At 39.3% G+C, this 15,982-nt stretch overlaps 1 protein-coding gene across 1 annotated transcript in view; it reads right to left on the bottom strand.

The window, feature by feature from the left end:
- Positions 1 to 10,818, bottom strand: part of LOC149312951 (TBC1 domain family member 9) — a 69,824-nt gene extending 59,006 nt beyond the window's left edge. The window contains exon 1 of the mRNA XM_089525758.1: positions 10,543 to 10,818. Within this exon, the coding sequence (XP_089381884.1) occupies positions 10,543 to 10,669 (127 nt within the window). The 5' untranslated portion in view covers positions 10,670 to 10,818. The remainder of the gene's footprint in view (positions 1 to 10,542) is intronic.
- Positions 10,819 to 15,982: the final 5,164 nt, after the last annotated feature.

The following is a 15,982-nucleotide window of genomic DNA, read 5'->3' as shown; positions in this document are numbered from 1 at the left end:
ATTCTCAAGGCGTCCTGAAACCAGGAGAGCACAGTGAATGTCATTTCCCAGTGCTCCAGTTTCCAGTGCTTTGGAAATACTTTAACTGGGATGCTGTCAGCCTGAAAAGGTAGGTCGGGGCATCATGACTACAAAGATGGAACTCTGCCATTGTAGTTATGATGCTGCGGCAGGATCTTAGCCATATTGTTTTATACAATGTCCACAGGATACATGGCTATACAGAGTTTCAAAGGACATCAACAAACAAAAATCAGACAGGTACCTGCCCCCAGGATTTTAGAATCTAAAAACAGGATGCTGTACTTCGGATTCTTTGAAACCCATTATAGTAGATCCTTGGTATCCACTGGGATTTGGTTCCAGGACTTTCCATGGATACCAAAATCTGTGGGTGTTCAAATCTCACTAAATACAATGGGTAATAAAATGGTGACCCTTATATAAAATGGTAAAATTAAGGTTTGGGGCAGGGTGTTATCAGTATGCTGATGACACCCAAATATATTTCTCCATGTCCCAATCAGCAGCTATGACAACAGATGGCATTTCTCCCCTCAATCAGTGTCTTGAAGCGGTAATGGGCTGGATGAGGAAAAACAAACTCAGGCTGAATCCAGACAAAACGGAGGTACTTACAGTAGGGGCCCCCAAACCAGGTATAGGGTTGCAACCTCCAGTCCTAGATGGGGTCACACTCTCCACAAAGGACTGTGTTTGCAGTCTGGGGGTGCTCCTAGACATGTTGCTTCACATGAGAAAGCAGGTGAATGCGATGATCAGGAGCGCCTGTTATCAGCTTCGGCTGATACGCCAGCTGCAACTTTTCCTGGAAGTAAAGGACCTAGAAACTGTTGTACATTCACTGGTAACTTCACGACTTGATTTCTGTAATGCACTCTACATGGGGCTATCCTTGTGCCTAGTCCGGAAACTTCAACTAGTGCAAAATATGGCAGCCAGGCTGGTCACCGGAAAAACTAGGAGTGACCGAATAACACCCATCTTAAAATCTCTTCACTGGCTGCCTATTAGTTTCCGGGCACAGTACGCAGTGTTGGTTATAACCTTTAAAGCCCTACATGGCTTGGGTCCAACCTATTTGAGGGATTGCTTGCTTCCATATAATCCGCCCCGCACCCTCAGGTCCTCTGGGAGGAATCTATTGCAGACTTTAAAAACCAGACTAACTGCTACCTCCCAGAGGGCCTTCTCTGCAATTGCTCCCAAACTATGGAACGGTCAGCCGGATGAGATCCATCAAATTGCCAGCTTAGACAGCTTTAAAAAAAGCTGTCAAGACGGATCTCTTCCGGCAGGCCTTTCCTGAATAAAGTGCCTGGCCAGAGAATGACTGCCCCTCACATCATGTATCAGCCCACCGCTCTGTCCTCACTGTATTTTTATTGTGTTTTTAGTAGATGTTTTAATTGTAACTTGTTTAATCCTGTTGTAAGGGGGGGAATTTGGGACATAAATTTGTAAATGTGGATTTTAACGTGTTGTAAGCCGCTTTGATTGTCTTGCCACAGAAAACCGGGATATAAATAAAAGTTTTATTTATTATTATTTATTATTTATTATGTTTCCTTTTAGGAATTTGTATTTTTAAAAAAAATATTTTCAAGCTGTGGATGCTTGAGTCCGTGGATAAAAAACCCCCATGGATACAGAAGGCCAACTGTATGTATACTATTACCTTATATTCCAAATAATTTCTCTTTCCTTTTCTCACAAACGGTCACATCCATATAACATATTTTCTGATTTATTTGATATATTTTGTACCCCAACTTTGTCTAGTAATCCAGTTTTTTGTTGGGTTATATTTTCCTGTTTATTTCTTCATAATGTAACATCACAGTATGAAGGACACCTACAAACTTGCTTTTTGGTGCCCCTGCTAAAGGTTTATTCTCAAGCCTAGTATGGGCCAACATAAATCTGGAAATGGAACAAAATGCATAGGAGGTGGCCCACGCTAATTCACAGACCATCTTTGATACCACCAAGCCTACTGCTTATACAAATGGATACAAAATAGTTCAAATACAAAAACAGGGGACTTGGAAAAGCTACTTTTCGGGATCAGATCTCCCAGACCTGTAGTCTGGTGGATTCTGGGAGCTCTACTCTTAAAAAGTAATTTTTCCAAGCTGTACAAAAAAACATACTTAATTGCATAGATACTGAAAGCAGTGAATATTTTTCTTCCTTGTTTTTAAATTATTCTCTTTAAAAACATAGTTAAATCAACTAAATCATGTTCTTAAATAGTATAAATACTGTTTAAAATGAGAGAAAATAATAATCAAGTCATTACAGTGGGCCTCCACATTTGCTGGGATTAGAGGCACAGGACCTTCATTAAAGGAATTTCTAGGTCTTCCAGTGCAACTCTATAACCAACATCTGGCAGAAGCTGACCACAGAATTGCAAGGGAGGATCTACAAATTCCTAAAGAAGTGTTTTCTCTAGGAATCTCTAGGTCCTCCAGTGGTACTCTATGGTCTACCTCTGGTAGTCATGATAGAGGGCCTAGAAATTCCTACAGAGAACCTATTAATCAAATCTATTAAAGTCAAAACCACAAATGTGGAGGACTAGCTGTATAAGAATGTATTGGGGTATGAAAAACTCTGCTTAACAACATGAGGCATCACTCATCACTTTTATGGCAATTTTTCAAGAGCTGCAGACAGACATAAGCAAAGACCAAGCTACTGCCACCATTCCTTTGGTTCCCTTTGGTTTGATCCTTGGATTGATGTAGTTTAGTATAGTTGCATCCCAGGGTTTTGGATATCATTACCCATGGCTGCCAACATGGCAAATGACTAAGAAAGAAACTGTAGTCCATCTACATCTGGGCACCCAACCCTGGGAACTATTTCCCTAATAGTTCAAATACATTTCAACATCAGTCCTGTAAAAGAGGCCAGAATTATTATCTCCACATGACCAAAGGGGAGATATTTAGGCAAAGATAAAAACCAGCTTGGCTAAGGTTTATTATTTATCTTGGAAGTTGTGACTGCAGCAGAATTTGAAGCTACCTTCAAGTAGGTTGGAATGGAAAAACTGTGCTCCAGTGTTGCTGGCCTCCAGGTCCAATCAGCCTCCCAGCCAGCATGGTCAATGGTTAGGAGTGACAGGCATACTCTACTATCACCTGGCTCCCAATGGGTTTGTCACTACTCTTACAGGCCCTTTGTGATGGTGATACCAGGTAAAATTTTACAAGAAAAGAACAGATAAATAAGTTGCAGTAACTGTTTCCTGTCGGCTCTGTTGCTCATAAATTTCCCTTTATTTCACAAGACAATGCATGTGGTTGATGAGTTCACTCATTTGTTTTTGTTTTTCTTTCTTTTTAAATAATTATTCATATGACCTTGCTGGCAAAAACATACTGTAATTATCTCAGTTCCCAGATCATTTGTTCCTCATTTCCATAAGTCTTTCCACAGAGTAAGTCAGAATCTTCAGGAGTCATAAGCAAACAGGGAGAAGGAGGCTTATTACTACTGTTTATAATTCTGTGGTTTTGTTTTTTTGTTTGTATTTTTAAAAAGATACAATGTGCTTTATAATCTTTGCTAATTTTGTTCTCAATCATCATGTGAGAGAGGCATCATGATGCCTACGTTCTCTTCTGTTATGTCAGTTTGGTTTTCCTAGCATGCCCCTTGTACACACCCAAACGGTCCTTTGCTTTGAATTATTCTTATTACTCTCTCTCTCTCTCTCTCTCTCAAAAAAAGACATTAAATAGCTTAGGAGAAAAAGTACACGAAAACCTGACTAGGGGCATAAAAGAAACCTGCAAAATTCAGATAAATACATGTCTTCCCCATTTTTCATTTTTATCCAAACTAGGTTTTGGAGTGTGGAATTATTTTTCTTGTAGAAAGTTGAATAAAATTGTTAAGGTAAGATGTTCATACATTTACTGCACCAAAATAATTTTTGTATAACAGAAAGACTTTTGTGTAAGATAATGAAGGGAGCCAGCATGACACAGTAGTTTGAATGCTGGACTACAACTCTGGGTTCAATTCCCAGCTTGGCAAAGGTGAACTTGGGCAAGTCACATGCTCTCAGCCTCAGAGGAAGGCAATGACAAACCTCCTCTGAATGAATCTCATCAAGAAATCCCCATGATAGATTCACCTTAGGGTCACCATAAGTCCAAAATGACTTCAAGGCACACAATAACAACTAATATTCCTCCAAAATGTCATCAAAAACATTGGCATTTTCCTGAAAGAAACCCAGGAAAATGATTGCCCTTTCCAATTGGTTTTAACATTTCTGGAAATTTTACATCTCTGGGGCTGAATTCTATTAGTCGTCCTAAATAGAGTGACTCATTTAATCAATTATTGAATGGTGAGTCAATATTTATGTATATCCCATTCATTCAATAGTTATAGTTGGGAGTACCAAGATATTACATCTAGTTTCAGATGCTTCTGACATCACACACACACACACACACACGCTTGACTAAGATACGTTGTAGTAAGCTATATACAATACTGTTATCACAAGGATTATGCTTTGTTTTGAACCTCACAAAACAGTAATTGAGCAATAGACTGGAAATATGGAGAATGTACATCGAAAGTGATGTGGATTTAGGTTGGCACCCAACACCCTCAACACCCTCAATAACCTTGGGTTGAAATTGTATCACAAGATCCATATGTATGTACATTTTATCAAGGTGTATTTAAAAATATGTGGCCTTAATTGTCACATTTTTTTTACCAATTTTGGGAAATAAAAGCTTGGCATGATTGGAAGAGAGACATCATGGTGAACAAAAACAATTCTGTACTAGCTTCTCTAAGGACCTGCCCTCTCAGTAAATTGTATGTTTTGCCTTAGGCAGTAGATAGCTCCCTGAGTTGCAACTATCCTTTTATCTTTAGAATGGAGAACAAACATTGTTTTTTCACCCTGATATCTGTGTGTATGATAGATAGACACAAAACACAAGATAACCACCTCCATCTTGAGAGAGCTTAACAGGAGATCTCACAGCCAGAACAACATAGGTCTAAATCTGGACTGTTCTTTTTCTTTTTTGCAGTCCTTTATATTTAGTACCAATAGTCTTATTAGTCTAATGAAGAATTCTTGAAAACCTGAACGTTCACACACTTCGTTGGTCCTAAAAGACATACAAAGCAAAAAACCTTTATTTTTGTACCCTAGGACTCTGTTCTCTCAAAACCCAGCACAGACTCATCTCACCTTTAAAAACCTGTGTAGAAAGATCTGTGGTACTACTGTGTTTCATGAGCTTAAGCTACCACTAATTAGTTGTCCAGATTGTAGGGAACAGCTCCATGCTCTGTACTGTTGTGACCTAGCTGCTGCCATAAACCCTTGTATTTATATGAAACAGTTCATTCTATAGATTTGGCTCTTCTAAAAACACACAGTGCCTCTTGTTTTCCTCATGGGACTAAATGGAAGTATCCGATACAAAGACATTTTCTGCAGCATTTCACTGACTGTATTTCAAAGCAGATGTAGAATCATAAAGAGAAACAATAGCACAAAATGAGGATCAGAAATCATGTTGTCAGGCTCTCATGTTAAATCTGCAACCACTCTCAGTATTTACTTCTTTCAAAGTCCACTGCTGATCTCACATCCAACCTAGAACTTGCTTATGAATCTTATGGATATCATAAAGCATAAACTCACAGTACAGCAGAAAGTACAGTTCAGGCTGCAATTTGATAATGTTATGCTTCTGGGACGGTAAATCCTAGAATTCCCAGCCTGTAGGCTGGGAGATTCTAGTATTGTGGTTCAAAAAAGCACCCTTTCCAAGCTGTGCTTACAGCATTTATTCACAATGTGAGCAGCTATTTCTGAAAACCAAACTGGAACTGGTTTTAACTGTTTACAATTAAATTGGTTAAAAACCAATTCTATGCCACTTGAGAACAAAAACAAGAGATTAATTTACAGTTAATTTTAAGTGTTGGGAAATTTTTGACATTTGCTTAAAAGTGAATGCCAGTGAGCTCTTGGTATCTGCTGCAGTTTGGTTCCAGGACCCCCTGCGGATGCTGAAGTCCTGTAATATACAATGGCATATTAAAATGCTGCCCTTTATTAAAATAAAATAGCAAAAGCAAACTTTGCTTTTTGGAATTTATATATTTTTGGAATGTTTTTAAGCCATGGATAAAGAATCCATGGATACGGAGGGTCAACTGTATAATCTATATTTGGGATGGAGGATGTGGGGTCCTTCCTAGGCTGTTTAATTGCAACTCCCATAATCTCTCAACACTGGTTATCTTGCCAAATGCTGGTGGGAGTCTGGAGGGCCAAATGTTGCCCAGTCTTAATCTTTAGGATATCAAAAATGTATCTTCATCACTTTAAGACAATTTATCCATCTAGTCTAGTACTATCTAACCCAACTTTTCCCAACTAGCTGCTACCTAGAAATGCTAGATTAAAATTCTCACCATTCCCAGCTGGCCAATGACACCAGGAATACAGTAATGTAGGGAAAAGGTTGTACTGTACTACCAGGATTGGGCACATTTCTTCGCTGGTTCTTCTGCCTCAAGATCCAAACAGACATGTCAGAAACTGATCCCGGCTCCATTTACCTGCAAAACATGTGTTCTACCAATTTTTATGGTTCCTTCCAATGAAATAAACACTTTTGTATTTTAACAGGAAATGACTAGTAGCTGCAGTGCTGCAAGGAACCCTTTTTACACGCAAGCTCTGTTTCATTCAAAATAATGCAGCCTTTTCCATGACATAAAAATCTTTATGACTCTAACTAGGCATTATATTAGGTTTTTTTTACTTCTAAATGGATATAATTTGCAAAGACAGCCAAGATAATAATCTTATACAAGCCATGTCTGGGGGTATATCTTAGTAAAAAGGTATGTATAGACTTGCAGTGTAAAGGGGAGGAAACACACCTACCTTGTTCCTGCTCAAAATAGACTTCACTAGATTTAAACTTTTAGGGAAAAACCCTTCAAAATATTTATTCTGTTAGAATGGAGCTGCCATGTATTTACTATATGTACGCAAGCTCTGTACTTTCTTTTACAGCACCACAATCACAGATGGATGGAATTCTGGACATACTGGCATAAATCCAATTGCTAGTCTCTACTAAAGTAGATCCCACTGAATCCATGACCAGTCTTTCACGTAGGAAATCTACGCTTGTGTCATTCTTCAGCTGTGAGTTTTTCAAGCTGCAAGTATATGAGGTACTGCTATTAGCTGCAATGTTGTGTTGGTGATGCAATCACCCTCAAACAGTGTTTTTCCTTTCACAAGCGACCCAGATTTTTTTATACTCTGTTTTTCTTTGAAACTCTTCTTTACAGCAAACCAGTGTTAGAACATGAGATTACTAATAAACACTCTACCAATTTCTCTGCTAATGCACAACTTTGTATAGAGTGTATCAACCAAAGGAAAGGGGAAGCAGAAGTTGGAGAGGCATTTCTGATTCACTTCTGTGCTTTCCAGCCTGGTAATTACTCATGGGAATGACAGCACAACTGACAACTCTGCACGACCAAAAGGTAGTGTTGAGGGAGAAATGTGTCAATTTCTGGAAATGAAGTATAATAGACAAAAGTGATAAATAACAGAATACCCACATGCAAAAACTTTCCAGGATTGTATCATCCCAAATATCCAGAAAAAGAGCGATATCACCAGAAAACAGAGACATCACAGTAACTTCTGAACAAGCTAAAATGAACAACACTGTGGTGCTAACAGCATTAACATTCTTTAAGGCTCACTTAAACCTTTTAAACACAAATGAGACATTGCATTTTTAAAAATCACTGCCAGACCCTTCCTCCTATCATTCTGAAGCCAATCCTGAATTATATCATGCAGGTCAATATAAAGCATATGCAAAAGGATTTAAATCCTATTTTCTCATCTGAGTAATTCTTCATTTGACTGTTTAGGGCTAGCAGAAAAAAGTCTACATATCTAACTGTAACTGGAGGCAAAAACCTAAATTCAACTGCTATTTGCAACAAAAGCAGATTCACTGTATCAACTGTTAAATTGTAAGTCAACTCATATGTAAATCCCTCTGATTTACCTGGATCTACTCTAGTTAGCTCTACTCTAGTTGCAACAATTGCATTTAAGCCTCAGTATCCACCATCATTTACATTAAAAGTATTTGTTAAAGTGGAGCTTTCTAGAATGGCAAGAACCTGGGTCTGGTCATCATTAACAGGTATAGATGTGAATCTGGGGAGAAATGAAGTAATACATTGAGTCAAAGTTGCACACTGCACCATACATTTAAGGTAGAATTCAAGACATAGCCATATTAGTCTGTCTCAGTGTGCAAACGGATCTTGTAACACTTTTGAGACTAACTGAGACAAAGAAGTTTGTAGCATATGCTTTCAGACTTAAGTATACTTCATCAGATGCATGGAGTGCAGTGCTTAGGAACAGACCTTTATAGCTAAGAATGTGCTGGTTGCATGTGTGAATAGCAATAGAGATGCAAAACTTGTAGGTATGATGATAAGGTGACCAGTTTGGAATACAAAGACGGGAAAGAAAATGTTGCTTAAAGCCAAGGTGAGGGAGTTACTGGAATGTAGTGTGATGCTGGATGGGCACCAGAAACGAGGTGTGACAGACTGGCCAAGACAGCCCTCATGAGATGGGGTGTTAGCTAGTGTTACAGTATGTGTAGTGTACAAAGAAACCGTTGTCACTCTTCAGCCCACTGTCAACAGACTGGAGTCTGTGGATATATTCCAGTTCTCCTGTTTCTCTTTCTGAGCTTCTTTTGTAGCTTTTTTGTTCGTGTACAGATGTTCTGAGGTCTGAGATGGAATGCCCAGGAAGGCTGAAGCCTTCTGCAACTGATTTTTGCACATTACTATTCCTAATGTGTGATTTATGTTCACTTGTCTTCTGGTTTAGAAACTAACATGTTCGTCTAATGTAGAGTGCTGAAAGGCATTATTGATAGAGGATGGCATATATCACATTAGAGGATGAACAAGTAAAGGTACCTCTAATGTTGCAGATGATGTAGTTAGGCCCTGTGATAACATCTCCCAAGTAGATATGTGGGCATCTGGGTTTGTGGCAAGGTTTTGTACTTATCTTCCCATCCGTGTTGTGTTCTATGTGAGACTGGGAGGCTGACTGTAGTTAAGGTAGGATAGCCTTCCTCAATCTGTTGTCCCACCAGCTGTGTTAGCCTACTGTTCCCATCATTCCCCAGTGAGCAGAGCTGGGTGGTTACGGGAGTTGTAGTCCATCACACCAGGAGGGTACCAGATTTTGGAATGCTGCTGCAGGACCAGAGAAGAAGACGTGTCCTTTAAAATAATAAAATGAACTTAGATGGCTAAGAAGTGGTTTTATTTTGACATAAGACAGAAGCAGTGTGCTCCAGTAAACAAATGCACTCGGGAGACCTTGTATTTATTCCAAAAATGAAAGCACTCTGTGACCTCAGGTAATTTACTACATTGCATTCCAGGTGTAGCATGTTTATAGTAAGATGACAAATGACTAACCTTCACAGCGTTGAAGCTGCTGTAAGGCCAGAGAAGAGGATCTGTCCTTTCAAATAATAAAACAAACAGCTAAATGGCTAAGAACTGGTTTTATTTTGATATAAGACAGAAGCAGTATGCTCCAGTAAACAAATGCACTTGGGAGACCTTGTATTCTCAAAATCAAGGCACTCTGTGACCTCAGGCAACTCACTACATTGCACTCCAGGTGTAGCATGTTTCCAGTAAGATGACAAATGACCAGCCTTTCACGGAGTCCATCTGGAGATAAATTACAAAAGCACTACTGCACTCTAAGAACCAAAACCTGCTGTGACACATTATACGGAAGTACATCTCAGTAAGTCAATTGGGGTTTTTGCCAACCATCATCATAACCATCACCAGCACCACCACCATGATGATGCAAGGACTGCAGCCTACATGGCATTTAACAATACTAACAACCATCTCAGCGTCTTCCATGATTTGTCCCAGAACTCCAGTCCTCCCAAGGGCCCTGCCAGTCCACTATGGAAAAGGGGGGAAACAATAATAAGGAGGTAAGCTTTCCAAGCTCAAAAGCAAGCACTGCTGGCCTATACGAGACAATGATCATGGCATTGATCATGGCTCTGCTCCGCTCTGGGCCCACAACCAACTCCAACTCCCAGAATCCCATAGCCTGGAACCAGGGCAGTTAAAGCGGTGCCAAAATGGGTTATTTCTCCAGTGTGGATGCAACCCTAGTTGGGCTCAAAAGCTGGACTGAGGGCATCAGTGCTCCCCCAACGCTAAAGGGAGAAAGGTAAAGGCTTTCCCTTGTAAAGATTGCCTGGGGGTGCTACTTGTTGCCAAAACAGCCCTGGCACCAAGATCTGGGGTGGCAGCTGAGCCCAGAGGGGGCAGAGGAAGCCCCGAAAGGCGATCCAGGGTGCAATCTGCCCTCTTTGCCAGCCCTGCCCCCTTCCTTACCAGCGATGCCTCCGCTGCCTCCCTCGCCTCCATGCCCTTTCCTCCTCTGCAGGATGAAGTAAGGGTTGGCCCTCTCGGTGATCCACAAGGCGTTGGCCAGCAGCACCTCCTCCGGGTTCACCCACATCTTCCAGACAAAGAAGGCAACGCCTGGGGGGGGGGTTGGCTTTGGATCTGGGGGGCAGAGAGAGAGAGACTGGTCCTCCTCTTCCTTCTCCTCCCTTTAAATCATGCAGAGGGAGGGAAGCAGAGGCTGCCAAGGCTGGATCCGCCTTCAAGGCTTCTCTGCTCAGCCCAGCCCAGGTGGCAGCCAAGGGAGAAGGGCATTGGGAGGAGGAGGAGGAGGAGGAGGAGGAGGAGGAGGAGGAGCATGCCCCCCCCAGCCCCTTCCCCAGCAGCCAGAGGAGCCTCAGCAGCAGAAGCAATGTCGGATCCAGCCAGACTCCTTCCTCCCCTTAGAAAGCAGCAGCTCCATCAATGCCTCCAAGCCCCAGGGAGGCTCCTCTGCTTGCACCACAACACACACACACACACACACACCCCTCCACTGGCAGAGGGACCATAGCATTGATACCTTTATTTTTATTGGTTGATTTTATTTCTATCCCGCCTTTCTCCCCCAAAAAGAGACCCAACATATTACAAATAATAATAGTAATAAGAACAACAATAATATAAAATATATTATTAAAATAAATTAAATTTAAAATAAAAATAAATTTAAAAATTGATTATAAATTGATTTTAAAAACTTTTAATTGTAATATATTTAATTCTTTTTTAAGGGGGGATATTGTAATTTTATGTATTATGATGTATGTGGACGTTTTAGCATGAGACGCTACAGAAGAGCAGGATATGAATAAAGGTTTTATTTATTTATTATTAAAATAAAATAATATATTAAAATAATATAAAATAGAAAAACACATGATAATTAATAATAATAATAATAATAATAATATAAAATATTTTATTAAAATAAATTAAATTAAAATTGAAAATAAAATACAATAATCTATTAATATAATATAAAATATAAAAACACATGATTAATAATAATAATAATATAAATATATTATTAAAATAAATTAAATTTAAATTGAAAATAAAACAAAATAATCTATTAAAATAATATAAAATATAAAAACACATCATTAATAATATTAATACAAATATATCATTAAAATAAATTAAATTAGATTTCCTGCATGGCAGGGGGTTGGACTGGGTGGCCCTTGCAGTCTCTTCCAACTCTATGATTCTATGATTGAGTAGGTACGGCTGATGAGAACCATAAGAACCATAATAACAGTAACAAAGGGGCATGGCATTATTATTTAACTCATGTGGGAAAAACATTTTTCACATCAATATACTTGTCTAATTCCTATCCTTTGGAGCTTTTTAATATTAATTCTCTTAATATGCTATATAGCATTTAGGACCCAACTCAAATGTGTACATGATTCAGATAAAGCAATGCAGACATTTCTATAATTCCTCATGTTACAGTGTGCTAAACAATGTATTGATTTTTTAAAATTTAAGACCAAGAAGTGGCAATTATGGCTAATACAAATTTTATGGAAGAATTTAGAGTAAACAAAGAAAAATTATTAGATGTCATTTGCCATAACTTCTATTTAATGTTTTTAAAGAGTATAATACCTATATTATGTTTAATATTTAATACTTTATTTAATATTTCACATTTAAATATTTTATTTAATATTTATTTATTTATTTATTTTATATAGATAGAGATATGGGCAAGGAAGACAGAGATTGTATGGTAGAAACTATAGAAGGTATAAAAAGAATTTGCTTTTACTTTTCTGCAAGACTGAGATCCAAAACACACTGCAGAAATAATCCAGTTTGAGATGGCTTTAACATCCTTGGCTCAGTGCTAGGAAATTCTGGAAACTGTGGTTTGTGAGACATTTAGTCTTCTCTGTCAGAGTATTCTGGTGCTGCAATAATTCCCACCATTCCCTAGTACTGAGTCATGGAGGTAAATGTGATCCCAAACTGCATTTCTGCAGCGTGTTTTGGATCTCAGGGAGTGGAACTTGCCCAATGTCACCCAGTGGGTTATCATGGCTGAAAGGGGAGGCAAACCCTGGTATCTGGGGTCACATCCCAATATGCAGAACACCACACCTCCCTGGTTTTCAATAATACTTTGGTGGACTCTAATTCCCAGCATTCTCAATGTGACAATTGTAGTCCAAAATTTCCTTTCCTAAATTCTGAAACTATTTACACTATTTAGGAGAATGGGGCAAATAAGAGACCCTATAGATGTTACCATATGCTGAGTTTCCTTTTGTCTCATTCCCTCATCCTGCTACAGTCCTGCATTTTGGAGGTTTCTCCTCTGCATTCACCCTTTTTCTTGCTCTTGCTAATGGTGGCCTCTAGATGAAGATACGTGCAGGACTGACTGGCAAGGAAGACTGAGACTGTGTGGTAGAAACTATGAGTTATGAAAAAGGATTTTAGGAATTTTTTTATTGTGGAATTGCCCTGCCTCAAATGAAGCATTTTATGGGGGTTCTAGATGAGATTGTTTCCATTTGTTAACCGCCCCTCCTTTCCTCACCACTTCTGTCTTTTTTCCCTTTCCACAAAATTCATTTAAAAATAGAAAGACATAATAGATACCCAGTGCCTTTTGGCTTGTAGCACTTGGTGCTGTCCATCTGAAGGCATCTTATGCCTGTCTGCTTGCTATGGCTAGTGGCTCTTTTCTCTACCTCTTTTGGGTTGGGAAGGAGAGTTGGTGGATTGTTGGGTCCTCTCTAATTGTTTCTGTATTTATATTTTTAAACTAATAAAATATTAGAGATAGAATATGGCATATCTGTTCAGAGTGTGGTATGAGATTTGAAAAGTGAAGATTCTTTTCCCTACTGAGCCATGGATCTTATGATGTGGCTGTGAGCCAGTCAGTGTCTCTCAGCACGACCTGCCTCACAGTGCTGTTGTAACAATAAAGTAGGGACCAGTCATGTTTACTACTAGAGGAAAGGTTTCACACCACTGTAAAAATGATTAATAAATTAAATAAAACCACTCCCACAAAAGTCTCTTCCTATAACAGTGTTCAGCTCTCTCTTGAGCTTTTTGTTCTGCTTTTAGTTTTAGAGAAATACATTTTTTAAAAAGGGGTGCAGATAGTACAAGCTGTTCTTGAGAAAGCAGAACATAATTTCGCAGCTAAAGCTGCTTAGATTTTAAATGAAACTTGGAACAAAGGAGGCTGTGGAGAATAAAAAGTATTCTCCAACCTTGTTTCTGTTTCTATTTTCTCAGAGAAACGAAGAAGAATGTCAGAAGCAACAGAGCAATAAATTTACCTTCTTGATGGAATTGCCTCCTCACTAGAATAGCAAAAATAAATGTCAGTTTGCCAAGTTAACCAACTATTTTTTTCTTAAATAGCGAGGTGGTTGCTTTATTCCTGTTGACATCTTGAAGTACTCTAGGAGTCAGAAAGAGTACAGGGGGCCCTCCACATTCACTGGGGTTAGGGGCACAGGACCCCTGTGAAAGTGGAGGGGAAAGATAATAAAATACTCTTTTTTTTAACCTGAGAGAACATCTCTCTTGGAATCTCTAGGTCCTCCAGCATATCTCTGTGGCCATCATCAGGCAGAGGTTGACAATACAGTTGTAGTAGAAGATCTAAAATGCCTAAAGAAGTATTTTCTCTAGGAATCTCTAGCTCCGCCAGTGTGACACTGTGGTGATCTTCTGATGGAATTGTGCTGGAGGACCTAGAGATTCCTAGAGAAGATGTATTAATCAAATCTGCATATAATCAAAGCTGCAAATGTGGAGAACTAACTGTACAATGTATGGCAGTTGTTAATATGGATGGTTCAGTATTGTATTCCTCAAAGTTATAAAGGAATAAATTTGCTACATAATACAGAGTGTATCCACTATTGTGGAATTACAGGCTTTTAATAGCACTTGACACAATCATAGCCATTTGGTAGCATGACTTTTACGAGTCCATTCTATGGAATCCTGGGTTTGCAGGTTATTGAGGTACTTGGATTGTCTGCTAGAAGGCTAAAGTACAGCATTGCAGCCTTCTAGCAAAGAATGCTAAGGACTCTCCAAACTACAAATCCCAGGATTTAAAGCTAGACAAGATCTTGAATCCTCAGGAATGAGAGAAATGACAGGGCAGGAAGGGGTATTTAGCAATGCACAAGTGATGAAAGGTCTTGCTTGATCTGACAAAACTAATCTTTTGGCTTTCAGTTTCCATCAGAAATGCAGAAGGTAGTGTGTGTAGCAGGACTCTTCCAGCAGCTCCTCCATCCCCAGACCTTTCCACATTGCGGGGTCTGCATGTCATTCACAATACCTATTCCAGTACAATGCATGCCATCATAACCGTGTCTGCTCAAGCTGGCGCCTAAGGTTATATCAAAATATAGTTGGATTAATGAATGTATCAGGGGATGTTCAGATGCTTACACCCCTCTTGAAACCTGAGGCTGCCGCATGCACATTCACACAACAACCTCTGGCTTTGGAAGCACCAGAGATTGCCACGGCTGTTTCTAACTGCCTCCAAAAGCTGACTGCTCCGTAGGCTGTACACAGCTGTAAGCTCTTTGCAGAAGTCTGGGAATGTGGCCCTGCAAATGTGGAGAACTGACTGGACTACTTTTTTTTTTTTTGGATGATGCATTGAATGCTTGTATGGTGTCAGCACATGTATCAAAGGTGGAAGTGGATTTTTACATACATATGTTGATGTACCAAAGGTGAGTCCTGGAGCATACAAAGTGTACATGTATAGAAAGGCTTTCTTGTAAATGTACAATATTTTGGTACGCATGTGGACTGGTAGTGTTGGCATTTTTGCAGGGTTCCATTATAGGAATCTTAGCTTAACATGTCTGAAAGAATTGCAAGTGGTCAGTTTTCTTTGGATATTTGCAGAGAAATAATAGTGCATTAGGCTTTATTAACTGTTCAGATTGTTATAGTATCATGGCTTGCACAATATGCCTTTATTTGTCAGACTGCATCTGCACTGCAAAAATAATCCAGTTTACCACCACTTTAACTGCCATGGCTCAATGCTATGGAATTCTTCTTGTAAATTTCAGTAAAAGGTGGTCACATGTACTGGTACTTCTCTCATTTTCATATTTCCAAATGATCGAGTAGGGCTACAGAATCACCACACTAGTAAAATTCCAGAAGAGACAGTTAGCACAGACTTGAAATACTCCTGTCCACTTTTAAAAAAAGCTATATAGAGATACTATGATGTGATGGTTACAGTGTTGGACTAGGACTTGAGATAATGAGGTTCAGACTCCCCTGAGCTATGTAACTCTCTGGGTTCCCTTGGACAAATCACTTTCTCTCTGCTTGATTTACTTTAGAGGGTTGTTGTGAGGAT

This window comes from Sceloporus occidentalis, unplaced genomic scaffold (genome assembly GCF_023333645.1).
Source record: "Sceloporus occidentalis isolate IW3139 unplaced genomic scaffold, rSceOcc1.0.p SCAF_5, whole genome shotgun sequence".
Classification (NCBI taxonomy): domain Eukaryota; kingdom Metazoa; phylum Chordata; class Lepidosauria; order Squamata; family Phrynosomatidae; genus Sceloporus; species Sceloporus occidentalis.
The sequence above is the reverse complement of the archived record's forward strand: the minus strand, read 5'-3'. Positions and strand labels throughout refer to the sequence as shown.